This window comes from Lactuca sativa, chromosome 8 (genome assembly GCF_002870075.4).
Source record: "Lactuca sativa cultivar Salinas chromosome 8, Lsat_Salinas_v11, whole genome shotgun sequence".
In the NCBI taxonomy this organism is placed as follows: domain Eukaryota; kingdom Viridiplantae; phylum Streptophyta; class Magnoliopsida; order Asterales; family Asteraceae; genus Lactuca; species Lactuca sativa.
In genome coordinates this window covers 188,285,784-188,313,232 of record NC_056630.2, presented here as the reverse complement: position 1 = coordinate 188,313,232, position 27,449 = coordinate 188,285,784, and the positions used below count along the sequence as shown (strand labels likewise).

General features: G+C 35.8%; 1 protein-coding gene across 1 annotated transcript; it reads right to left on the bottom strand.

The window, feature by feature from the left end:
- Positions 1-17,096: 17,096 nt before the first annotated feature.
- LOC111916180 (sm-like protein LSM8) lies at positions 17,097-19,240 on the bottom strand. The gene is made up of 6 exons (XM_023911811.3): positions 19,046-19,240; positions 17,973-18,056; positions 17,811-17,851; positions 17,655-17,729; positions 17,434-17,486; positions 17,097-17,321 (listed from the first exon to the last, which is right to left on the bottom strand). Exons 2-6 carry the CDS (start codon positions 18,007-18,009, stop codon positions 17,231-17,233), a joined length of 297 nt encoding a protein of 98 aa, XP_023767579.1. The 5' UTR covers positions 18,010-18,056; positions 19,046-19,240; the 3' UTR covers positions 17,097-17,230.
- Positions 19,241-27,449: the final 8,209 nt, after the last annotated feature.

The following is a 27,449-nucleotide window of genomic DNA, read 5'->3' as shown; positions in this document are numbered from 1 at the left end:
CGTCTGAAATATGGCCAATCGTGAAAACCAAAAGGAACGTATGGACGAACTCGCGATCACTAAGGCAGCCGCATGGGCATGGTATGAACGTGGATCATGGTTCGAGCATAACTCTATACGAGAGACTGATTGCAGAAGATCAAGTGATTATACTCGTAGACCTACGAGGTACAAGCTGGAAGCCATGAACAACCCACCAAACAAGAGTACTCATGACGCGCAACCATTTACCAACGGTTCATTGTTATGCACTGAACATCTTGGTAACTCTCTTTTGGATATGTACGAAATCAAGAGGATTTCTATGGAGCTTGATTGTTATATCGGGTCTAGTGATGTTAAGCACCGGAGGAAGTCAGTAGATTGTGGTGGTTATGGTGGAGTTGTATCCTTTCCAGAAGACAGAGTAGGTAAGAGAGAAAGCAAGAGTAAGACCAAGACCAAGACCAAGACAGAGAAACGCAAAGGGTTTTGGATCGGACGTCCAATTGTTTGCGGGTCTACTGGAGATGATGTGGTGAACTCGAATTTACTTGTAGGAGGAAGACGGCGGCAGAAGGAGCATGTTGATAAGGTTGCTGGAATTATTAATTTCCGTCGATCTATTACTCATGGCTTATTTAGGTGATAAACTTGTATGTGAACAGTTGTGTTTATATTGAATACGTACTATTACATCATCTTTTCTAATCTTTTCCGGTTTTAATGTTTTATTGATCAGAAATCTATATTATAGATATGGGTTATTCTTCTTCTAGTTTAAACTTTAAACTTTATAGGACTGAAATCAAATAATTCAGTCCCGAGAATGGTATGTTAATTCTATCTATAATACTTATCAAGAAACCTACGTTTAATGACTTAAAACAAATAGTATATATCTGTCTTTTGTCGCCGAATTGGACCATATGTATAAGCACATTTTTTTAATTTCGCAAAAAGTGTATATTTAAATTTATTTAAGTTTGAATCGTATGATATTATGAATGTTGTTCCTTTCAATGGATACAAGGAAGGGACCATTGATTTAGCGCACTTATTATGCATATAATGTATGTGGTCCAATAATATCTACTGCTAGGTAGATGAGGTTACCAGCACGTGAATAATGATTTCAGCAGACTATTCTCATCATGAGTTTTTTTGCAAATATAGGGTAATCATAGATTTCTAAAACCTCTCACAAAAATAGAATAAATATAATTCATTTTGCAAACCAGTGCAATTTTATTGGGCAGGGTTGTTGGTCTAACTAACTTACCTACCTAAGGGCATATAAGGAATCTAACTGCTTCAGTCAGTTAGTTTGTTATTGCATGTTAATTAGAAGTTAGTTATTGTCTCTTTCATTAAGTCATGTATAAAGTGGATTCATCTGTACCGAATTCATTAAGCAAATGAATAAGAATCACTTCTCTCCATGTCATTCTCTCTCAAACTCTTATTACAACATGGTATTAGAACAGAATTATCTTAGCTCATTTGTTTCTTCTTGTTGTTAATCCAAAAATATTGCAGGACATCCAAACTCCCATAACAGCTCAAGTGTACAACCATCTGACAAATCATCCAATCCTACAACGAACTCAATCAGTGGTAACTCAAATCACTCGAAACCGATCTCACAAAAACGAACAGAGATCCACTAAGAAGAAACTCAACAAGGAACCTGCTGATAAACAGTCGTGACTTTTCCAACAAGTTAAAATCCTATAAATGTCCCTCCCAAACTTGTCGGTCACCAAGCTATCAACAGTAACACCATACTGCTCTAGCTCATATCTATGCCAAAAGACTAACGAAACAAGACCTGAGGGTCTCATCCACCTAATTCATAACCACACTGGTTCACGATATGTTGTGACACCATCCACTCATTTTGAATGATAAGCTCACGCTATCATCTAACAACAAGCATGAAGACTTACAACCAGTACCTTAGTGGGCCTATAGGCACACGACCATTATCCTACCGACCTGCAGGAACCTAGTCAACATCCCTCCCAGTACTTGCCAACCACAACACGAGCCATACAACTCCCTAACTCACAAATCCTACCGCGGTCTAAAATACTACTGACACAATGCTAGATGATAACATGGTTGCACATAGCATGAAAATAAGATAGACAATTGAGTGCTTGTTCCAATTCAAAAGCAATTTAAACAAGAATCATGTCATAAAGTCGGACTCAGTGTTCTTAGGATATCTTAGTTTGACGTATCCAACCACATGACGATAATTGATGAAATGCCAAGGTAACCCACCCTCATAGAACACACCGAACGTCTCAGATCGATTGTGTTCCTTATTCATTACATCTTACCCAAATGGTGAAATACAATCAGATCCAACGAATTGATGAACCTCAACCGCTAACAGAAACATTCTCCTAACAACCAAAACAAGATCCCAACCTCAAACAACACTGAACGGATCTCCAACAATGCACAACTAACGTAGTGAAACTTCTAAACTTATAGGAAAATTCCAAAATTATCCAGAAATGATATCAGAATCCAGATCAAATCAACCCAAATACCAACCCTAACAATGTGACATCCCAAACAGAACTTCATGTATACTTAATTACACACCTGAAATTTAAACGGCGTCGCGGCAACATCCAAACTTTCACTAACCAAAGACAACCGCCAAATCCGAGCTTGCTAGGAAAAAAGATTTCATAAGCAAATAACCAGAGGTACACATACCTGAAACCCTAAATATACAAATGAAAAAACTTTGATGAAGGGTCAACTCACCAACTGCACCTGCAACTATTACTGCTCCAAAAACCTCGAACAACCCCAGATGCTTACAAGGAAAAAATGACCAACTGATCAAACATAGTTCTACAACCAAACCCAAACATATAATGACTTGTTGAATGAATCCCGTGCGGAAATACACATACTGAACTCTGAAGTTGATCACATACAGATCGTTGCCCATCCTTAACCGAAGATAACCAACCCATGTTGCTAGTTATCCATGATCTTTATACCCAATAACCAACATGAGTGATTCAACCTCTTTTCTAACATGATTGTTGGTGCTCTTGAGAGGAACTACTGACCACAACGAGTTCCTTTCCCAATAACTTCCTATTATGAGGGCAATTCATGCATCCCTGCAAACCTAAATCTGACGGCAGCTTGCTCTTCACCTGAAATCTAACCAATTCTCAAATTCTCTCTAACCATGAAGGATTATGACTGATTCATGAGAAATGTTATGAGAAAATTTCCTAACCACAAGCAACTCAATGGTAACCAACATCCTTCATCGTGTAGCAATAATCCTGAATTGAAACCTCGCATACTTGAATTGCAGATTCCTCTGACTTGTCATACCGAGACCACAAAAATTAAACAAACTAATGATCTTCCAAAAAAATATTCATCCCCCCCCCACATAGGTTTCGAACCACCACCGTCTGATGTCTACAAAAAACAAGGCCTCATATCGGCTCATTAAAGTACATACCAACCTTGACTCTCAAAGTGCATAACACAACATAAGATGATCTTTCGGAAAATAATCAACAAATTCCAAGGAAACTTTGAATCTCGTATGTAGAGCTCAAAACTTCCCACAACATTGTTGCCTCGAACTCAACGAAGACGACCAGTATACACTTGATTGACGAGGTACCCCGAGAACTGAACCTTGCGTAATCAAAGCTTGCATATAACGAAGTGACTTGTAGAAACATCTCATCATCAATAATCCCTTGTAGTTGCTCTAATAATGTCCCTGATAAGTTTACCATAACGACATAACTCTCTTAACTACATCAGAAACATCTCGTTGCTATCTTATGACAAGTACCCCTTTGTATCTTTCCTTCACTTGTCTCCCCATATATGGATCCTTAAACCCTCTAAGCAAAAGACAAAATCTTGAATTCATTGATCTGTCTGTGGTGTCTGGCCATGCAATGGCTCTCTCTCTCTCTCTCTCTCTCTCTCTCTCTCTCTCTCTTCCATACTAACAGTCTGATCCTTGGAATTCATCTCTCGATCTACATCACAAATACTTTCCTTTCTCCAAATTGGGCCAGAGACTCAACTTATGACACGATCTTCTCTATGGCCACAAAATTGGAGGACCATCAAATATCTAACACCCTTTTTGTTGTGAGTCAAAAACATTTTACATCGAATCGGTCCTTACTCCTCGCGGCAGAGACTGATGGGGAAAACATCATCCCTTTATTCCATCGATTGACATAGATCTAATACCCCCCCCCCCCCACCATCATAGGATTCTGGAAGAATATACCTTGGTCGTTTGTAGCGAATGACATCCCTAATCGGTTGACTACCCAGCCAAAGGATGCAATCCCTGAACCGATCATCACGATCACTTTCTACTAAAGTCCCACAAATCATACAGGTACTACTTAAAACAATACCATCGAGAACTTAGAATCAGTTAACTCACTCAGTTTTGCACCATACAGATCCAATCTACAATGGTCACTTAGGCCCAAACAACTACCAAACTCACCCTTATTTCGAGAAACCATAACTGAAAGATCGATAGAGATAAATATGGGCTTCAACTAACCCTAACGCTATCCAACACTATCAACCAATAACCAGCTCTTTGATAACCTTTCAACTCTTCCTGATCCTTGTATGATTCATGTGCTTCTGGTAGTATTTGTCCCATAATAGCTTCCACACATATCCATACTCATCCTAAGAATTGTCTAAAGGTTCCCAAGTCACTAGTCATGATCATTACTAACCGTAGATACATGTGCTCTCATAAACATGCACATCAATCTTCCTAGACTCTCCTTCTAGGATTCTTCTCACATATATGCATGTCCTATCATATCCTAACACTTTTCTTTTGTCACTAGGAACTCCATCACTACTAGGTGTACCAACACACCCGTACGCTCAAAAGAGCCACCATGAGACTTCCTAGATTCTTACCCTAGGATTCTCCTCAACCATGCTCCCATACTACTAGAAGTCTCTACTAACATATGTAACATCCTGTTTCGGATCGTTTGAGATTAAGGTTTATAGGCCGCAACCCGGGCATGAGGAAGTCTTAGGGTTGCGACGAGTTGCTAGAAGTGTAGGGCATCTCGACAACTTTCTGTGAGTATGAGGTTCATTGGAATCGGATTTATATCGAGGAAGCTATGGATGTTTAAAGTCTTGGCAGGATAGGTCCCTCATTTGAGAAAGGTGGTAGCTGAGTACGCTGGGCGTACATGTGTGTACGCTTAGTGTACTCATGTACATGACTTTTAAGCAGAGCCACCTAGTACGCTGGGTGTACCAGAGGGAACTCTGAGCGTACAAGGCTTCGGCTCGAAAACTCTTTTCTTCTCGGGATCTTCGGGCTTCGGGACTTTCTTCGGGTCTCGGGGTTGATACCGGGGCTTCGGGGGGTTAAAATAAGGCTTAGAGGGTGTATCGGGTGTGGGAGAGAAGAGATGGAGCAACCCTAAACGACTGGCCCTTCAAATCTATTTATAGGGCAAATTTTTCATTTTCCACGTCATGGACAGTGTTTCCACGTCGTGAGCTTGATCGTCACTGTATGCGTCATCGCAAGTTGCGTCTGGGGGACTCAAGGAGGTGTCAGAAGACTTTCTACGTCGTGACACTGCTTGCCACGTCGTGGTATCTGATACAGCTTTGGGTTTCGCGCCCCGAACTTCAGAAATTCATAACTTTCGCATACGAACTCCGTTTTCGACGTTCTTTATATCAACACGTAGGTAAAAACAAGATCTAAAACTTTCATTTAGACTCCATTGGCTAATTTTGACTTTATTTTTATTATATTATTTTTATATTATTTATAGTAGGCCGGGACAGGAAAACTCTGTTATAAACTCATAACTCCTTCGTCTGACGTCCGTTTTCGTCTGTCTTTCTGTCGTTGCACTATTATCAATGAGATCTTCAATTCTCACTTAGATTTTTTTGGCTAAATATCGCTCTAACGTAAATTCACTATTTACGTCGCGCTGTGTCGAGTCGGTTCTTTCGCAAAACTTCGATAGGTCATAACTTCTTCGTTATAACTCGGATTTCGGCGTTCTTTATATGTACGAAATCCTTGTAACATATACTATAACTTAGTTAACATTAATCCTTCTAAATAATCTTCCATCAAAATTCATTTTTGATGCTTATCGTCTCTAAATTGACTAGCCCGGATCTACGGGCGTTACAATTATCTCCCCCTTAGGATGATTACGTCCCGAAAGAGTATCTAACTCTAGGGCTTCTATGTTTCTTCGTCCTAGGTAATGATTCCATACGCTATCTCTTCATCCTATGTAATAACAGTAACTTCTATGTTTCTTCGAAAGAGTATCTAACTCTAGGGCTTCTTGACTGCAGATGATGCTCAATCTTGCATCTGCTTTTCGTACTATGTTGGACTTTCAATCATAACCTTCAAGTTACAAAATAAGTCCTCATTTTGGACTCCTTCTTCTTCTTAGGATAAATACTTTCCTTTATCTATTGTAACAGATCGATGGTTCATGTTCTAATGACCTCTCATCGTATGATGCAACGCTTAGACTCAAGTCTCTTAGAGTCAGATTCCAGAATGGATTATATCTTCATTCATATTCTAATGTGATATAATCACATTTTAGCATGTAGCATTTCTAGCTACTAACTTCTTTAACAACGAGCGCGATGATATCGATCGCATTGATTTCAATCTTCTGACTTAAGTCAAATGCTACATCGAACTCGGTTCTCTGAACCATGTAACAAACTCATCGTAGTCGGACTCAATTTGATATGACCACTAAGGTCAGAATATAAGTCATCTTTTTATTCATTACCGAAACAATGGTAACGACATACTTGAATAAAAACGAACTCAATTACAAGCTTTTTGGTAACCTTGTGACTTTCCCTGATCCAAGTGTGAGTCTTGTGCTTCCAGTAGTATAGATCTCTACTACTGTTCACACCTACTCATACTCGTCCCCAGTACTGTCTCGCAGTCCCCAAGTCCTAAAATCACCAAACAATTTAACACATACGAATGTGTCCAAAAAATCATAAAAAATTTCCTAGACTCTACTAGGACTTCTTCCATGCGTATCTTCAGTCATCAATCCTGATTCACCTTGGTTGGTGGTGGAAAGTTCATCCGATGGGACAACTTCAGGAATAACACCAATTGTTCCATCATTCCGCCAATCAAAGGTGTACTTTAGACGTACCGTACTCTAAACGTTCCGTTATTTTATTAGACATAAACTAAAGGCAAGACACCACTCTTACGATATCTTCCAATAGGTGTCATTCACTATCATAAGCCTTTCATTTCCTCTATTTACTCAATTCTCTACGAGTCTTCACCATAACGCTTTGTACACCCAAACTGTCGTTCGGTGTACCGGGCAAGAATTTAAGATAAGAAAGCTATATTTACGATAGACGTATAAATCTCCTTATCACTCCGAAACGTTTACATGCTAGTTCTAATACCGTAGTCGTACGCTTAGAATCTTAAACACATAAGGTTTCCAGACCCGGTCGGCAACAAACCATAGATCCAAACAAACACTTTCATATATGGTAAACATATAGCATTTAGCACATAAAAGCATTTTAGGCATCTTTCCTAAAATATACTAGTGCTCGTGCCTAAAATGTGGTAGACACTCATCTCACAATCATCGCTTAGCATTCTAAGTTTAAGTCTAGAAATCCTACAAATTCCTAGTTCGCTAAAACTAATGCTCTGATACCAACTATGACATCCCCAATTTCTCGGCCAGAAAAGACCGGTTTGTTTATGCTTTGTTTTTACAATCAAAGTAATCGTTTAAAGAAAACGGTTGCGGAATTTGTTCCCAAAACAAGATATGATAAAAACTTATCAAAACATTTCTCAAAGAGAATGTATTTTCATTAAATAATAAAACCTTGGGATGTCATGTTCCAATACAGACACATAAGCATAAACAGAACATACGTTCATTTACTCTAGTGATTTACATCTCCTTTAATCTCTCAGTGCAAAGCAGCTTCGTATCGATACCTGTGATATAATTAAACTGAGTGGGTCAGGCTTGGGAGCCTGGTGAGCATATAAGGTTTTCAACCCACAATATTATATCATATATATATATATATATATATATATATATATATATATATATAATCATCAAACAATCAACCCAATTACCCATCCCCATTATCTTCTTTACTCTTAAGGTTTTACCCTAAGAATCAACTATCCTTCATTCATTCATTCCTAAGGATTGACCTAAGGAATCAGCACGAAGTCCATTGCTGCCAAAGTTTATCTATCGGGTACTAAATCCATAGCTATCAGACACTAATTCCATAGTCACCAAGGTTCACTTAACAGGCGCTAACTCCATAGTTGCCAAGGTTCGTCTATACGGTACTAAATCCATAGCTACCAAGGTTTATCTTATTTACTGACAGTATCATACTCGAGATCCCTCTCACAATACATGCCAATGGATTACTAACAGGTTTATCTTGCTTATTGAAAGTATCATACTCGAGATCCCTCTCGCAATACATGCCAATGGATTACTAACAGGTTTATCTTATTTACTGACAATGTCATACTCGAGATCCCTCTCGCAATACATGCCAATGGATTACTAACAGTTTATCTTGCTTATTGACAGTATCATACTCGAGATCCCTCTCGCAATATATGTCAATGGATTAGTAACAGGTTTATCTTGCTTATTGACAGTATCATACTCGAGATCCCTCTCACAATACATGCCAATGGATTACTAACAGGTTTATCTTATTTACTGACAGTATCATACTCGAGATCCCTCTCGCAATACATGCCAATGGATTACTAACAGGTTTATCTTGCTTATTGACAGTATCATACTCGAGATCCCTCTCGCAATACATTTCAATGGATTAGTAGCAGGTTTATCTCTATAACTGATCCCTACTCATGGATCTAAAGCTAACCTTTTGATCTTATTATCCAACTCATCTTTTATCCTACACCAACTATCTCATCTACCCATGTCCTACCCAACATATTTGTAGATACAAAATACATATACAGATTAACTCATTTAACACCTATATAAAACATCCATTCCACACTCATCTCAAATAAACAACAATGTATAAACACATAGCATGTATTTCATAGCAAATACTTAATATATATGTGTTAGAAGAAAGTGATCACATACTCACCCAAAACATATACTTAATACATTAAAACAATAATTGTATTAAAATCGTGTTATGAAAGGCACTATACACTTACTTGATCAGAAGATGATCGGACAGCACTACGGCTCTAAGAGTAGTATTCTTCGGTGAAACCAGGATCACTTCACACACCGGATTTCTTGTGGACAGAGCTTCAGCTCGAAAAGTCTTTTCGTCTCGGGATCTTCGGGCTTCGGGACTTGCTTCGGGTCTCGGGGTTGATACCGGGGCTTCGGGGGGTTAAAATAGGGCTTAGAGGGTGTATCGGGAGTGGGAGAGAAGAGATGGAGCAACCCTAAACGACTGGCCCTTCAAATCTATTTATAGGGCAAATTTTTCATTTTCCACGTTGTAGACAGTGTTTCCACGTCGTGGGCTTGATCGTCACTGCTGCGTCATCGCAAGTTGCGTCTGGGGGACTCCAGGAGGTGTCAGAAGACTTGCCACGTTGTGGCACTGCTTGCCATGTCGTGGTATCTGACACAGCTTTGGGTTTCGCACCCCGAACTTCAGAAATTCTTAACTTTCGCATACGAACTCCGTTTTCGACGTTCTTTATATTGACGCGTAGGTAAAAACAAGATCTACAACTTTCATTTAGACTCCATCGGGTAATTTTGACTTTATTTTTATTATATTATTTTTATATTATTTATAGTAGGCCGGGACAGGAAAACTCCGTTACAAAGTCATAACTCCTTCGTCTGACGTCCGTTTTCATCTGTCTTTCTGTCGCTGCACTATTATCGATGAGATCTTCAATTCTCATTTAGATTGTTTTGGCTAATTATCGCTCTAACGTAAATTCACTATTTACGTCGCGCTGTGTTGTGTCGGTTCTTTCGCGAAACTTCGATATGTCATAACTTCTTCGTTATAACTCAGATTTTGGCGTTCTTTATATGTACGGAATTCTTGTAACATATACTATAACTTAGTTAACATTAATCCTTCTAAATAATCCTCCATCAAAAGTCATTTTTGATGCTTATCGTCTCTAAATTAACTAGCCCGGATCTACGGGCGTTACAAAAACTCATGTAGCTACTTTGCATTTACACCATCTCCCCTTTATACGCCAGGTGATGTCTACATCGACACCTATAATTATAGATAATAGACCTCAGATACATGAAGCTCTTATTTGATTGTAGGACTTGGTTAGTTGATAGATATGTGTACATATTTATCATTTTGCTTTTCACTAAAACTGCATCATAGATAATCAATCTTAAATGTGTTGATTTTAAGTCCATTTTCTTCTAATGAGGCAAGGACGCCTTACAGGAGTTCAATCTAGCATTTACACCATGTTCCTGAGTTCAAATTAATGAGAGAAAAGAAAAGAAATTGATGGAATAGAGAAGAAAGTAAAAGAAATTGGTGTTTCCGAGTTTCATTAAAGGAATGAAGTGGAAGTAAATTGAAGGATCATTTCCTTTATAACGTTTCTTCCGATTTGGAAGGATTTGGAGAGAAATAACAAAATATATAATTTTCCTTTCACTCTCTCCAACTCCTTTCTTTTCTCTTTTTTCTCTCCTTATTTTCTTTTCTCTTCTCTTTTTTTTTTTTTTTTTGCCAAAACTTGGGAGCTAGGTGCTAGTTCATTTCTAGTCAGTGCCACCTAAACATTATCGTCAACAAAAAAAACGTCTACAAAACAATATCATCCTTGTATAGAATCATCCATAGTAATTAATAACTATATTTTTCTTTTAAAAAATGTACGGAAAAAAAACGTCAAAAAAACAATATCATCCTTGTATAGAATCATCCATAGTAATTAATAACTATATTTTTCTTTTAAAAGATGTACGGAAGTAAACAATGATGCAATATCAATATCATGAAAATTTTAAAATCCCAAATAACAAACTAACAATAAATTGTAGGGAAATTGAGTAATCTAACCACTTTTTTGGGTTTCTTTTTTTTTGAATAACCAAGATTTTTTAAATAAGCTTTTGGTCCGGAATGGGTCATTCCGGACCCGAAAACCGGCCCAAGCCCAATATTGTAGTCCAATGGTATATATATGGTTCCCACACACAAAAAAAAATCTTGAATACACGTTCCGGAATTAGAAAATCCAAACACCATCTACCTACATTTCGGGTCAAATTTTAGCATGGATTCGTCAACCCAAGTAAATTCTACACTTTAACTTACTTTGCATTTGATTTTCTTAAACAAATTACTTATTCTGGAATGGTCCGGAACAAGAGGAACAACTCCAAAATATCCAGAATATCTTTTTTTTATCTTTTTGTCGTTGTACATGTATAAATGTTATGTAAGTACTTTGTAATGTATTTTTGATCGGTTGTTTTAGTCCAGAATTATGTATTGTAGGGGTTCTAAAATGGTAATGTAGGTTCTGAACACGATGAACGTAGTCCGAAACATGATGATCTATTCCCGAATGATGATCCAGAATACTTATAATATACAATTTTCTTTCTAAGTATTGATTAATAACCCATGTTAGTCAAATGTGAGTTAGCATGGATGTTGTTAAAAAAAGTGAGTTTTACAGACGACGAAGTTATATTCCAATTCCAGTAGCTTTCGAAATTGCGCCCGATAAAGGTAAAATCAAAAAACAATAATTTTATAGTTCTAATTTATTTTTACAGTAATGTATTAAAATATTCTTGATTTTTTTTTGCAGATAAAGAACAACGATGATGAGTTTCAAAATAAGATAAAAAATAAATCAACAAAAGCACCCATAAAATTAAGAAAGTGATCAGAAAGGGTGTTAAAACTTAAACTAAAAGCAGATATGACTCCGAAAGATGGCACCGGAGCAAGTGAAGGCAAACCTGTTATGATACACTAGTTGCAATTATGATTTTTCTTTGTTATGGATATGTTTCAGGAAATGTTTTTATTATTATTAAATATTTTTATGCACATTGATTTTTAAATAGTATATTAATATAATTTAGGTACATTCTATTTTCAGTCTCCAATATCCAGTGATTCGAACAATCAGGATGAGTTGCCTATAGAGTAATGTACACCACGTCTTGAAAATAAGCAATGACGTCTTGTTGATACAACTGCATTAGAAATGATTTGTGGTTATCAACGTGCTAAACAACGAATGGTAATACTGAAAATCCCATTACCGCCTTCACCGACTGAGGACCGAAGAAAAGTAGCATTGTATAACATGTAAATGCTCCTTATTACCATGTCTGAATATATACCACAATTTGTGAACACAATGGACATGATCGAAGAAACCCGTAGGACAACTCCAACAATAAAAGATCGAGTCGAATTGATTGATAATGGCTTCGAACTAATTAAGACCTACATGGAATTGTTTGATAATCATGTAGACACGGCTAGTTTGCTCGGATGCAAGTTCCCGGTTATCGACCACAAATGTAATCTAGTTTTAAATATGAATAGGACAACGTCTTTTCAAACTAAATTTTGTAAAATCAACGGTATGATTATCTAAAATGAAAATTATCCTTTTTTATTAGCATTATTGCAAAAAGAGTTATTTAACCTATTACATACTTAGATTGGTTTCCACAAATCAGGAAATTGTATGGGATACATATTTAGTTCCCGATCAATAAAATCTCTTTTAATTCTAACAACATATGTTAGACAATCTCGTTCTGCACGCAGCTTATTGATCTCCTAATTTGCATGTTCAATCCACTTCTTAGCTTGTTTCATTTCTTTCAACGCTTCTGCAACCCATTTTTTCTTTTTCATTTACTTGTTCTGCTAGATCGTATGCACGTTAATTTAGTGTGCAAATTTTTTCAAAGTCCCTTTCATTTTCTTCTTCAGCAGCCTTTATAGCTTGGAAAATGTCATCAGGTATTTTATCCAGAAGTGGGAAATTTGGGCTTTCCAGAAACAGGTTATTATCTGAACAAACATAACAATCTTTTTCTTCACAATACCAAGCACCATCATGAGATGAACTCATTCCAATTTTATTTCAATGTTCAGGATTCATGCTAGGTGCATATTAAGGTCAAAAAGCAAGTGTCCGAAATAACCATTCCAAAAAGTGGCTCCGGATCCGAAATATGGGGCTGAAATTCTATCAAGAATCTATGACATTTACTGTTCGGAATGACTACACATACTGTCAGGAATCTAAGACTTTTACTGTTGGGAAATGATTACAAATATATAAGGAATCTATTCCAATTATTTTTCTGAAATTATGGTCTAAAATATCAATTCCGGAACGTGGCTCCAAAATAGCTGGTCCGAAACCTAGCTCCGAAATAGCTGGTCCGGAACGTGGCTCCGGAACAATGCTCCAAAATAGCTAGTCCGAAAGACTTTCAGAAATCTATGACATTTACTGTTCGGAATTACTACACATAATGTCAGGAATCTCTGACTTTTACTGTTCGGAATGACTACTCATGTGTTCAGAATCTATGATAATTATTGTTCCAGAATTAGGGTCTGAAATATCAATTCCAGAATGTGGCTCTAGAATGTGTTTCCGGAATAGTATCAGGAACCATAACCCTAGTAAATGTCATTATATAAAGGAATTCAAGCATCCAAACTTTTTACCTTGTTAAATTTACTACTAAAAATTCATTTCTCATAATCCAAAGAAATGACATACTGCTATTGTGGCACTGAAGGTATTACAAGGACATCAACTACTAGAAATAACCCTGGACAGTTTTTTTGTGCTTGTCTTAAAGAGGTATGTCGGTTATCCTTTTATTATTTTTCTTTGAATTCATATTAATATACACAATATACGTCATGTGTTTGATCTTAAGTTTTCAATGACCACGGTCTGAATTTATCTGTTGGGTTGACAAAGCAAAAGACAATAATTCGGTGATAATCAGTAACTTATTTCGATCAAAGAAGAAACTTGAAACCCAAAATAGGCACTTGAAGATAGCGTTAATTTGTAGTTGGATTTCTTTTTTAGAATCATTGTGTACAAGTTGTAAGCTTTATGTTCATCAACTAAGTTTCCCTTTTTTAATGCTTATTAAACTTTTTAATATGTAATGTTTTCTTGTTTGTTAGTTTTACTATGGTACTTGTAAATTATGTTTTTTCTATCTTTGTAATATGTAACAAATATTAGGAAAATAATAATTTTTTTCATTAGACACTGCAAATCAATTACAAACATAAATAATTGCAATTACATTAGCAATAAAACTACAATCAAAGGGTTTGGTGTTTCCAATTCATTTGTAGGGGAAAGACGGTGCACGGTTTATGTCTGGTAGGCTGTCTGAAACACATTAGTCTGGTAATATATTTGAACCACATCAGGTGATTCATGGATGTTCGAATGACATGATGTCGCAATAGCATGACTGCAAGTTGTATCCAAACTGCGCCATTTCCCACATGAACATGTATGACGGTTCAAGTCAATAATAGAAGTTGTTTAAAATCAAAAACCCAATGAATGTCGTATGGGAGCGGAGACGTGATCTTTGGCGGGATCTTTGTTGTTTGCCGCCGAATAGACTTTTGTAGCCTTTTATGAAGCACCATTTCAGCATACAGGTTGAGTACGGTAGTCAAACTCGTTGAGTAGTAAATATGATCAACTAAGGTTCTTTTACTAGTATTTAAATAAATATAATATTTCACTCGGTATTTTACCTACCATTAATCTGCGTTCATCGAAATTCTATTGAATGTAGTCATGACTTATCTCAGTAAGCATTATTATCAGTACATTGCGTTGATTTACCGATAACACAAAAAAAAATTGGTAACATCAATGTTGACTACATTCCAACAAATGTTAGGAAAATAGGCTCTTTCCCATTTCGCATGACCAATGTTGGCAAGCATTTCACGAGCATCAGGGGTTAGCCGATGGATGTTTTCTTCAAAATCAGACACATTATTCATCCAGAACAGAGGTTTTAATTTTCTGCAAGAGACACCTCTTGTGCACATATACTTGAACATACTTTTAGAAGTATACCCATGATAAGAATTAAGGAATACATGCTCTATGCAAGAACTAACGACATCGTTCATATTTGTTATGAATGATACTTCCCCACCCTGTCTCAGAGCTTCTCTTAACCTCATAAGGAACCAGGTACAACAGTAGAGATTATTTTTCACAGCCAGACCAAATGCTATAGGGAGGATCTGGTTGTTCTCGTCGATAGCAACCGCTACGAACATTGTTTTTAGATAATCCCCTCTCAGAGGGACACTAACTATGAAGATGACATGCAAGAGCAGCCTATAATGCATGGATCTGTAATTTTTTTCGGAACAAAAATGAATTATTTTAGATGTAGAAACATTATATGTTCTAAAGAAACAATAGAAAAGTGTAAAAAACAAATATATCACCCACCCATCCAATAGCCACAAAACGAACTTCGAAACGATTCATCAAATTAGTTTTAATGTGAGTGTAAGTATATGTGTTGGTTCGCCTAAGGTTGTGAAGGTAAACATGTAGGTTGTTAAAGCTTTCTCCATGCTAGCTCCCTGAGAAACTTATTTTCATGCAGTTTTATAATAGATAATTACGAATTACTTGATTGAATGTAAGGTTCTAAGCGCGCGCGCACACACACATACACACACACACACACACACACACACACATATATATATATATATATGAGACGAAAAAAAAAGACTAAGGTTATAATAGGAACTTTGAAATAGATACTCCGGAACAAAGACCACATGCTCCGGAATGCTATGTTCCGGAGCAAGTGGTCATTTTACCAAAACAAAGTTGGTTATTTTTGTTAAAATGGTCATTTATAAGGGTTAGATTACTCGATTTCCTAAATTGTAATATTATAGTAGGGGTGGGCTTAAAAAAAATAGGATTATTATTTTATTTTTATTTTTTTAAATGGAAAATTTAATTTACTTCTAATTCTGGAAGTGAACAACGATGCAAAATCAATATCGTGAGAAATTTAAAATCCAGAATAACAAACTAACAACAAATTGTAATATGGTAGCAGGGGTGGTCTTAAAAATTGGGATTATTATTTTATTTTTATTTTTTAACAGCAAATTTAGTCCACTTTTAATTTCACTTATGTGTCAAACAAAGACTTGAACCCTCAACTTCAATAATTAAGAGCAACTATACCTATGGGATAGAAGAAGAGGAAAAAATCGAATATTTCACATAGTGCTTTTAATCAATCTGATTTATTTCGTACCATTTGCTCAATTAGAAAATGAGTCCAATTCTAAAGGATCAAATCTATGGTACTTCAGGAATAATATAAAAAAAGAGAGGCAAAAATATTGATATTAAATAAAAATCAATAAAATAAGTAAATAAAAATGAAAATAAAATAAGTAAATAAAAATGAAATAGAAGAATTCAGATTCCAAATAAACAAATTCAAACTTGATCTTTCTGATTCTCAAAGAATGAGGGTAATACCACCAAACTAAAAACCAGAATTAGTTATTAGTTAAAGTTTACCACTTTGATTTATACCATAAACAAGAAAGTAAAAATCTATTAGCAGATCTTATGTTTAAATATTAATCAAATATCGAGAACGCCTTCAAACAAGAACGAAAACTGGTGTAAAAAAATAAAAATAAAAAACCATTCAATATCTTGCATCAATTAACATGGGCAAGATATGTAAGGAGACTATCATTTGTGACTAAGGTGGTGTTAGGGACCAAAAATTAATTTGTTAAACTGTATATTAGTATTTATTCTTGGATTTAATGCAGAAAAAACAATTTAATATGTTTTTTTCTTCCATTCACCAAGTGTATCAACGTGTCATTATTTTCTCAAATACTTTAAAAAATCATCCATCCAAACAACATAAACAGCATTTAATGCAAGCTAAATGTAAAAATCATGAACACATACTAAGCACTTCAATTTCATGTGTCCTTAATCCGATAAAATTTGCATTCAAAAACTAAATTTAAAAATTTTCATAGAACATTTAAGTCTACATATTCAAAAAAAACATGTAAATGATCAATGAATAATAGGCTTCAAAGGATGGGCTCTTAATTCTGTTAAATCCAAGCTTGCATCAAGCTCTTCATCCAATTCCCCAATAACACTTCTGCATTCCAAAAAAAAAATACAAAAACAAATAATTAGTAAAGGTCCAATTTTTTTAATCAAGTAATTTAATATAAAATTTATTTCATAGTTTTAAAAAAAAAAAGCCATACATGTTATCACCCCGTATGATGTAGAGACCTAATACGAGTTGTTGAACACCTTCCTGAAAGTCAAAGAAATAGTCAAACATTACTTGACATAAAATAACAACTTACTTTCATTTCTTCATATTATAAGATTATAACATTGTAATGATAGTAAATTAGTAGATTTTTCAAAATACAATTGACTTAATAACAAAAAAAAAAATGAAAATAGGATTTAAACTTACCTTGGTGGAATAAACTCTTTCATGAGATTCATCAAGAATTATGTTTGTGGCTTGATCGAACCCTTTCAAAACTCCCTAATTTCAAAACAATTATAAAAACAATTTAGATTTGTGAAAATTATTGTAATATATTGATCAAATAAAAAAAGAACTCACCACTATGTTGCGTCCATCGTTTGTGATAACAGAAATGATTTCTGTAAAGGAAATAAAATATTAGAGGGAATATAATATGTTGTATGTATAAACATCATTTATACATATAACAATTAATGGGAAATAAAAAAAGAAATATGAGAGTAAAAATTATGTACTTACGATCAACGACTGTTTCAAGTCCGGGCCCACCCAGCATTTTGTAAATACTAATAGATTTATTTAGTTCACTTTTTTCTTCAAAGCCTTCAATAGAAGAAATTTGGAAGTAAGAACAATTTGAAAAAAAAGAAAGAATTATGACAATAGCCCTCATGATCATACTTTGATAGAGGGCTAATAAATACACATTTATGTAATAACATTTCACCTTTTTCCAAATTTATGCAACAATGTGGTTTTATAATGATCTTATTCTTATCTAGTGATGTGACATTAGTTAAATGCTTATTTATGCAAATGCAACAATGTTTTTCACTCGTTTACCAATTTATGAAACAATGTTTCATAATTTTACCAAATTATGCAACTGAAATGAATCATGCAACAACCATGTTTCAATTAGATAGACAGGTAACCATAACATATTCCATTTCTTGCTTCTAAAATGAAACATGGTTGCATGTTTTGCATCAAAAGTTCAAAACTGACATGAATTGGGGGGAAATGTCCATTTTTTGTCATATTGTTCATCAAATTTTCTTAAGAAGAAACCAGGATTATCAGTTAATGGAATTGATTGAGAGAAATAATTATGACAGCTTTTACATAAGATAAATTTCTCAAACAAAAAGATATGTATAACTCTATTCGTATCATGAAGGGATAACTCCATAACAGCAACAAACTTTTACTGCATTTCTAATTTAGAACCATTACTAAAACCTACATACTTCTCAAAGTTCGATAGCGGTAAATAAAAGGTAATGACTTCAAAAGTCCAATAACGAAATTAGACTTTTGTAAAAGCCCCAAATCATGAAAACCTACAAGCTTCAATATTATCAAGGAAATGGTGTCACAACGAGTAGCAAACTTGAGAAACTAGCGCCATTTTACAGGCAAGCAGGGCTCGTATGTTAAATTGTGTTCTTTCTGCAAGTCGCGACCTAGTTCTGGACCGTTGGGCGTAAGCTATTGAGCTCGAGTTTCATTGGGGACTTTCATCAAACAGGTAGGATACAAGATATGTAAGTATAAAGACAAAGGAATTTAACTCGTTGATTGATACCTACCTTGTTAGGTTTTGCAAGAGAAGATGTTGAAGAGCTCGAAGGAAACGCTACGGCTGCTTGATACCCTTCCTGAATTCCGTACTCCTGGTCGATAGTGGAGATTAATCGCAGGGAGATGACAAACGCAAACCTACAACTTGTTACTGCAGGAAAAATGTGCGAAGAGGCTGGGCGGCACTGGGTATGCGAAAACAAAAGAAAATGGCCAAACATATAAAGAGGGAATTTGTAATTAGAATTATCTTCTGGTTTTATTTACTTTTAGGTAAAAAAAATTATATATTAGGTAAACGAATCCAAATTCTTTTGACAAGTGTCATGTAATTAGAACTCTTAATTAATGTTATATATCATTTATCATGCCATTTGTCAACCTATTAATTATTCATTTCAAATTTCAAATTTTAAATTTCTCATTCTAATTTTATTAAATTAATAATTGATTCTTCATTTTAAATTTCAAAATTTTAAATTTCTCTCTTTAATTATATTAAATTAATAACATCATATTAAAAAATAAAATAAAATTAATATAAATTATAAAATGATATAACTCCACGTATTTATTTAAATCAACGATTATAATTTTCTATAACTAAAAAAATATCTCTTAAGTAATAATTTATTTAAAATAATTGATTAATAATTTTGATTTTTTAATACGAAAGTTTAATTAATTTTATAACCATGGTTATCACGGGTTATAAACTAGTAGGATAATAAAGCATGATCCTAGACATTGGGTAAAACTCCCTTACCGTATGGTTTAATACAAAAAAATTTTGACATAGCGCTAAGTATGTTTCACTCACTGTTAAGTATGTTTCACTCGCTATCAGTTTCATAGCAAGATGTTTCAACAAATGTTGGTTTGATAGCCCATCATTAACATCAAGGAAGAAGATTGTAAAAACTAGGAAAGGAAATTCCATCGTTAATTCAGATTGGTACCATGTTTTATCTCAAACTAGGAGATCAGTGACATGAGTAACCTTTTGTCTTTGAAGAACCAAACATGCATCTCCCACGTTGATGACATTACAATCAGGATAAGCCATGGGAATATAGGATAAATGTGTTATATTTCAGCAGCATAACACTGGACTTATACATACGGCAACATGTTTCTAGGGACATTGTCGGGTAAAAAGACAATATTTAAAATAAAAGCATCCAGGCCTTATGACGGAATTGTCTTTGAGAATGACCAATCGATCTCATTTGAAGATACAGACAGTGCCAAATCATCAGCATGAGTGGATGACTCATTGATATCTCAACAGATGGTCTCGCTGATGAGATACTTAGATTTAGTCACATTCAGTAGAATGCTTCTAGGGACATTTCAATGTCAAAGTTTCAGTATAGAATCAAGTGAATCTCCATCAATTCCTTTGAGATGGTATAAAACAAAAATTAAATTAAAAAGGAAACAGTCAACAAGGAAATAGTCAAAAAGAGAAACATTCAGCTTTTTCAGCAATAAAATCCTGATTTGGCGTATCTTTTGAATTGGATGCTCATAAAAGTACTTCCTCTTTTCAAGATACTTGCCACACAAAAAAACTGTCTACAAAAGAGATTCGTATTAGCAAGTATTTCACACACTCAAACTTATCAAAATATAGAATCAAACACAAGAGATGAAGGCATAAATGTTCTTATTCTTTGAAGAAGCCATAGTTCTGATGGGTTCCAATTTTCATATCCATCACCGTGAAGAAAGATCTGAGGAACACAATCTTTGTAAACAACAAGGTAAAAGGTTGTAATCTTTGTAACCTTTGAGTTACGCAAATCAACAAGTGGAAACTCAGGGGACAAAGGATTATGAACCACATGAAAATATTCAAGATCTATTATCTTGACAATGATAGATTTCAAATGGATGTCAGTGTAGTAGTGAGAGTGTTAATAGAAATTAACTTCTTCATCCGAAGATTCTTAACCACTTCATCTGAAGATTCTTCATCATCTACCCACTCTTCTTCTTCAGCGACAAGAACCTTTGACTCCAGGTTTTGCCTTTTTAGAGAGGCAACCAAACGCTTGTACTTCGCTTCATAGGAATCATCCTTTGGAATGTTTTTCTTGATTTTGCAGTCACGGGCAAAGTGATCAATGCCTCTACAAATGAAACACTTTCCATGATCTTTCTTCAAGTTAAAAACGTCAGATTGTTTAGACGATAATGAACTAGATTTTGTAGGAAACTCTCTTGCTCCGTTGAACCTTTTGTTTTTAGTTTTTTCATAGTGCTTCACAATCATAGCAACACTTGACTAATGCTCAACGTTATATTCTTCATCATAATCAACATTATCTGACTTTTCACTTTCATTTATAGGAAAAAAAAACTTGACTTTTTGGTAAATAACGTTGAAGCTCTTTCTTTAAAGTTGTGCTTCATTGTCACTTTTCTTAGGACTTTTGTTTCTTCAAAAAAAATTCAAATTTCCATACAGGCTGTAAAGATCCATAGAGTGGATTTTTTCACTGTTCTTCGGCACGTCAACATGATGTTCTTATTTTTTTGTCAAAATAGTATAGAAACTTGAGAACACAGACGGACTCATGCTTAAAAATATCAAATCTTCTCATGTCATTTATTAATCAATTATTAAAAGTTTGAGTAATAGATTCATTCCTTTAAGCAAATAAATTCTTATACTTGCGATTCAGACTGTTCTCCTTGATCGCTTTGACTACTTTGATTCCTTCATAGCTCATATGCAACCATCAGCGTGTTGATCATTTCTTTGGCAGAAACACAGTTCTGAATAAGATGATAGATATCATAAGAATAAAAAGTTGCCAATTACAACATGATCTTGAACATCAAGGTTATGCAGGTGCCTATCATCTTGACTAAACAGATGTTTAGGAGTTTTCTTGATAACATCGATCTTCACGCCATCTTTAGTTTCATCAAAGGTGGGAACATGTGGAACCTTTTCGGTAATGTCTAGAATATCAAGATTTATGGTTTCAAGAACTACCATAGCTTTGTTTTTTCTACATGGGAAAGTTCTTTTCATCGAAAGCATGAATTTTGTTTCCAGAAGTGGTACTAGAGAAGAGTCTAGAGTCGGAAAAGAAGAAGGTTTAGCCATTGTGAGATAAAAGTATCTACCCTAATACCAATTGAAGGATCGAGATAAGAACAGTTAATATCAAACAATGACAAAATAGGAAAAGATGTTAATTAGAAACAAATTTCGATTAAGAATTTCTCTCACAAAGAGAGAGTACATAAAGCGATATTTTTACAAGCAACTCTATTGTAACTTATATACTAAGGGGATGAATATTCTAGATTCAAATCCCTACACATCAGGGATTTGAATAACTATGATAAATACCAAATAATAAAGATATATATTATACAAAACAGATACTATCACAAAGATAACTGATTACGATACTTAGCTAACAAGTAATATCATGTTATCTTCTGAAGCCTGATCAGTGTATCTGTTACTAATGATGTGTTCGGTGTGATAAAGGTTTTGATGGGTTTTTAAGGTTACAACACAATGCACTAAGCGGAAAATTATTCAAACAATTCAGATAAATTAGGGCACATGCAACCTAGTTGGATCTCTGTCTTTCAAGAAAAACAACATACTATGAACCCTAGGTTATAAAATATTTCCATAATCAAATTGACTCATGAGAATAAGAAAACTAACCTTTAATATTGTTTTAGTAAACATTCTTGAATTCTTCCTTGAACACCTTTGGTAGCAAGCGCCACAAGTTTCGCGCCTCTGATGGTTCACAAACACACTTAGCAAAAGGATGAGATATGTGAAAGAAGGAGGAGGCTTGAGATTTTCTTATATTCCTCTAAGGAATCAAATGGCCGAAATCAAGAGGGGTATAGCCCTTTATATAGTTGTGTTAGCTTAGAGCCAAATCTAGGGTTTTAAGGAGGAAACCCTAATTCCTTAGCTTAAGGCCTAAGCAGCCCAAGAACTCCATCTAAGAGGCCCTTGGACGAAATTTCTAGGGTATTCCTAGAAGATTTCATCCAACCCATCTAGGAGGGTTCTAGAGCCCAAATCCACAACTATTAATAAATTGTCAAACAACCCTTGCATTTTTAATTAATTCCTTTAATCCCAAAATTAAGTCCAAATTATTTCTGATTAAATATTAATTAAATAATATGATTTCTAATTAATATATTATTTCCATAATATATTAATAAATCATTCATGTCAATTTATTAATCAAATAATAAATTTTTCCTCTTTCTCAATAAGTCATCCTGTCTAGTTGCTAGTATGAAGGCAACCCAAAAGGATTATGCTACTATCAATTCAAGTGCATACCAATTATAGTTATGGGCTTAGACACCTAATCTAACAGTCTCCCACTTGGATAATTCTAATAACTATAATTGCCAGTATAACTACCAAATTGATCGGCAAATTGTAGCTACCAAAAGCCGTTTTCGAACTTTGACCCACTCCGTGTAACGCCCGCAGATTCGGGCTAGTCAATTTAGAGACGATAAGCATCAAATATGAATTTTGATAGAGGATTATTTAGAATAAGTAATCTTAACTAAGTTGTAGTATATGTCACAAGGTTTTTGTACATATAAAGAACACTGAAATCCGAGTAATAACAAAGAAGTTATAGCATATAGAAGTTTCGCGACAAAACCGACCACACCGGGAATCGTAAAAAGTGAGTTTCGATAAATTACTTTTTAGCCTTAGTGTTCTAAATGAATGTTGTAGAGTACATCTCCACCTACGCGTGGATATAAAGAATGTTAAAAACGGAGCTTGTATGCAAAAGTTATGACCTTCCGAAGATACAACTGTCTGAGAGCATGACACGTGTCAAAAACCCTAATCTGACTGGACTCAGGACGTGAGCACGATTTCTCACGACGTGAGGAGTCAAAACGCCGCTTTTCAATCCTAGAATACAGATGGAGATTCTATGGAGTGAGGAGTCAAACGGACACCTTTCGAAGCTAGGGACGCAAGTAGCAAGTCTATAGGGTGAGCATGCATGGCTCATGACGTGAGCATGTGTGGCTCACGACATGAGAGCACACAAAACTACCTATAAATAGCAAATTCGACCATTTCATTCCTTACACATAAACTTTCTTTCTCTCTCTCGTTGCTGAAGATGTTCCGCGTCCCGAGCCCGAAGATCACGAACCGTTAACCATTTATAGTTAGATTCTATCCAATCATGCTACTAATGTGAGTGCATATTTACTTTCATCTTACACATAGATATGAAGTATTTAATATAAATTACGTGTTATGTGTGCATATTATCTGTATACTTGTTATCTATGTTGGATGAACAATGTTATACATGTTTTAATTGATTTAAACTGTATATGTATTTTATATCTACAAATATGTTGGGTAAACATGGGTAGATTAATTAGATGATGTATGATGAAATAAAAATATATGAGAGGTCTCGATGTTTAAGATTATCTAGTCATCAAGCAGAGTATAGACAACGACCACAGACTATTCTAGACAGTCCAATGGAACGTTAGCAGACTCGTAACGTGTAGGTGTTCATTAGGTATTTTTAAACTAAGTGTTCACTAGGTGTTTTTGAACTAGGTGTCCATTAGGTATTTTTGAACTAAGTGTTCACTAGGAGTTTTTAAACTAGGTGTTCATTAAGTATTTTTGAACTAAGTGTTCACCAGGTATTTTTGAAGTACGTGTTTACTAGATGTATTCTAAAAACCCTGGAAGCTATGGATTTAGTGTCTTACAAATGAACATTGGCAGTTATGGATTTAGTGCCCTATAGATGGACATTGGCAGCTATGGACTTAGTGCCTATCAGATAACATCGACAGCTATGGACTCAGTGTCGGTTAAATAAACCCTGGCAGCGATAGACTTCGTGCCTATTCCTTAGGACAATTCTTAGGAATGAATGAGTGAATGATATATGATTCTTAGGGTTGAACCTTAAGAAATAAAGAAGATAATGGGGATGGGTAATTGGTGTAACATCCCAAAAATCATGACCAAAAAATTCCTTTTTAAAGACATTAAATAAGCCATAGGTATCAAATCATTTCATTCTTAAGCAAAGGTTTATATCAAATTAGAGTATCATCTCAAAACATATTATTTTTATCAGAGTAAACATCTCAGGCTAAAACTTATTAGTGTGTGTGCCATGCGATCATCCCGAGCTCTTCCCTCCGCAACCAGAAATACCTAAAACCAAAACTGAAAATCATAAGCACGAAGCTTAGTGAGTTCCCCAACCTACCACATACGCATATCCATATACACATAACCACATATGGGGCCCCTACCTGTTGCATCGGGCCTTGCCCGGCATTGGGCCCCGCCTGACATCGAGCCCCGCTCAGTATACAAATTTGTCTTTCTTAGGCCCTGCCTATCTCTGGGCCTCGCCCGCTATTCACATACATGCAATCAAATAACATACTAGCACATAACGAAAACATACTCTACCGTACTCCTGTACTAAGGCCTTGCCTATATTGGGCCCCGCTCCTGGTCTGCTACTGATGAGTTATGGAACCCCGTCCACACTCATGTTGTTAGTGAGATATTGTCCCCCACCCACACTCACTTTTCCCCTATCATGGGCCTCGCCCCTACTCTGCTAATATTGAGATATGGAACCTCATCCATACTCAGCTAGTGATGAGATACGGGACCTCGCCCACACTCACCTCCCTACCAAGCACATACAAGTATCACAGACAACAAGTATAATCTAACATGTACTTATAAATCTTCCTCGGGCCTCACCCGACATCGGACCCTAGTCCGGAATATACTACCATATAAACGTACTTCGGGCTTACCCTGACATCGGACCTTGGTCTGGGTCCTATCATACCGACACATACAAGAATCACAAAGGCTTCTAGCATACAACATTCCTCGGGCCTCGCCCGGCATCGGATCGTAACCCGAAACATATACAATAAGTGCCTAAGGCTAACCCCCGAGTCTTCCTATGATACATAAACATAATGGGCCAGCATTGTGGTCGTAGACCAATGCACACAGTGAGGAGACTCACCTCGCACTGCTGAAGACTAGCTGAACACTTCTGACTGCTAACCAGCAACTCCTGAATTACTGATCCTTCGGCTCCCCGAACTATCAATACCCAAAATAATACTTAGACCACAATACCCTCAAAAGTCAACCCATGTCAAACTTGGTCAAAGTCAACACACGGAGTTGACTCAACTCGTCGAGTCCTACAATCCACATGTGAATTTGGACTTCGGTCCTACTCGTCGAGTCTTCCTTGAGCTCGTCAAGTTCACCTTCAAACACGTCGGGACCCTTGTTCAACTAACTCGCCGAGCTCACCTTTGAACTCGTTGAGTCCATCTTCATAAGTTAGGGATTTTGCCTTGGACTCGCCGAGTTCATTCCTTGAACTCATTGAGTACGATGACCTTCAAGTCCATAATGAACCCAACTGGCTGAGTCCTCTACCAACTCAACACACACCCATAATCAGAAGGGTTTTGGGCAGAAAATGGCCCGACTCGCCGATTCCTAAGAGCAACTTGTCGAGTCCTCCTAAGTCCAATTCTATTCAGACGATTTCAGTCGAAGACAAAGCGTCCAGGACCCAAATCTAACCTTCTAGGGTTGAAATAACACATAAAGCCTCTGCCTTTACATCCATGTATGGCCCTTTTTGCTCAAAAGGCAATAAACAACCTCTTTACCCTTGCATGGGGAGTTCTAATTGCATAAAGCTTGCACATTTATGCCTTAACCACCCTAAATACATCCAAATCTGAAAGGATCTTTCTTGGGGACTTCCAAATCCCAAAATCAACCATTCTTGGACCAAAGTCTTCAAAAAATGGGAAAAGAGAAGATCTAATGAACTAATGATCAAGTTAGAGACTTGATTACCAGAAAATAATGTGATTGAGAAGCTACTTCTGGATCCACAAGCCTTTCCTTGATCCTTCAAGTTTCCTCTTCTTCTTCTTGACTTCAAGAACACACAACACTCTAAAAAAATGGCTCACAAGTATTAGGGTTTCGAGATCTAGGGTTCTGGTCTTGGAGGCTGGAGGAGAGACCAAGAGGAGGGGAATAAGATCCTTAAATAGGGTACTAAGTCCCGAATTTAGGTTTTTCCAAACCCAGACCAACTCGCTGAGTCGGTCCCACGACAAGTCGAGTAGGTCACGTAACTCGCGGCCCAACACGCACTCCTACTCGTCGAGTCAACCCATAACCTCGACAAGTCGCTTCCTGATTTTGAGGTTTTTCTGTCCTTTCTAGGTTTTCTGAATTCGGGGTGTTACAATTGGGTTGATTGTTTGATGATTAAACATAATAATTATATTATTGTGGGTTGAAAACCCTATGTACTCACA